At 40.5% G+C, this 899-nt stretch overlaps 1 protein-coding gene across 1 annotated transcript in view; it reads right to left on the bottom strand.

The window, feature by feature from the left end:
• Positions 1-58: 58 nt before the first annotated feature.
• The window catches only part of PHOX2B (paired like homeobox 2B), a 3300-nt gene continuing 2459 nt past the window's right edge, over positions 59-899 (bottom strand). Inside the window, exon 3 of the mRNA XM_009641290.1 lies at positions 59-184. Coding sequence (XP_009639585.1) covers positions 59-184 — 126 coding nt within the window. The remainder of the gene's footprint in view (positions 185-899) is intronic.

The raw sequence follows: 899 nt of genomic DNA, 5'->3' as shown, positions 1-899 counted from the left end.
CCCCCCGCCCCCCCGGCCCCGCACTCAGCCTGTTTGCCGATAATTAATAACAGCGCAATTAGGCAGTAATGCTGGGACCCGCAGTTACGGTCTTCCTGACGGTCAACCAGATTAAAAATAATTCTGCCGAGCCCATCTCCCTGTGATGACTCAGGCCACATTCTGCGATGTGAGCCTTCAATCTCTGTCAGAAAGAAAAAAAACCAAAACCAACCAAAAAACACAACCCCGAGCCCTCTCCCCCCGCCCGCCCCAGATAAAGCCCTAACAAGAAGCCAAGAAGAGCTACGGTGCTATATTTGCTTTTGGTTTTTATTATCAACAATCAATTAATGGTACACTCTTGGAAAACTATATGCACATGTAGAAATATTTCCCCTTTTAAATAGAAGCATTCATTTTAACCACATATAAATAAATCTGAAAACCCTGAACATAATTTATGACGATTATGCTCACAAACATATTCCAACAGGTAGGGAAAAAAAAAAAATAATAATGATATGAGACGACATGCAACCGATAACAAAAATAGATATCATTGCCTGCACCTTGGTGTCTCTAAACGCAAAGGGAAGGAACCCGTGAGAACCTTATTTCTCCATAAAGACACGCCATAGAGACTACGAGAAGGGAAAACATTATTTTATACGGTCAACTAGACAAGTCTGTACTGATATTAACACTATACAGCTGAGCCACAGAACACAGTTGTAGAAAGACACGGAAAAAGAGAAAAGCATACCTGTCAACATTCAACTAAGGGCTATAGTTTGTGCCTTTTAAAACAAAATTAGAAAACCCTAACGGAGGTGCCTAAAAACTGCGTGGACCGTGTAATAATAATAATTAATAATAATTAATAATTAATAATAAATACAAGCCCTCCGCCGCCGTGC

The sequence above is a fragment of the Egretta garzetta genome, unplaced genomic scaffold, assembly GCF_000687185.1.
Source record: "Egretta garzetta isolate BGI_Z169 unplaced genomic scaffold, ASM68718v1 scaffold256, whole genome shotgun sequence".
Lineage (NCBI taxonomy): Eukaryota > Metazoa > Chordata > Aves > Pelecaniformes > Ardeidae > Egretta > Egretta garzetta.
Note: the sequence above shows the minus strand (reverse complement) of the source record. Positions and strands in the feature narration are given on the sequence as shown.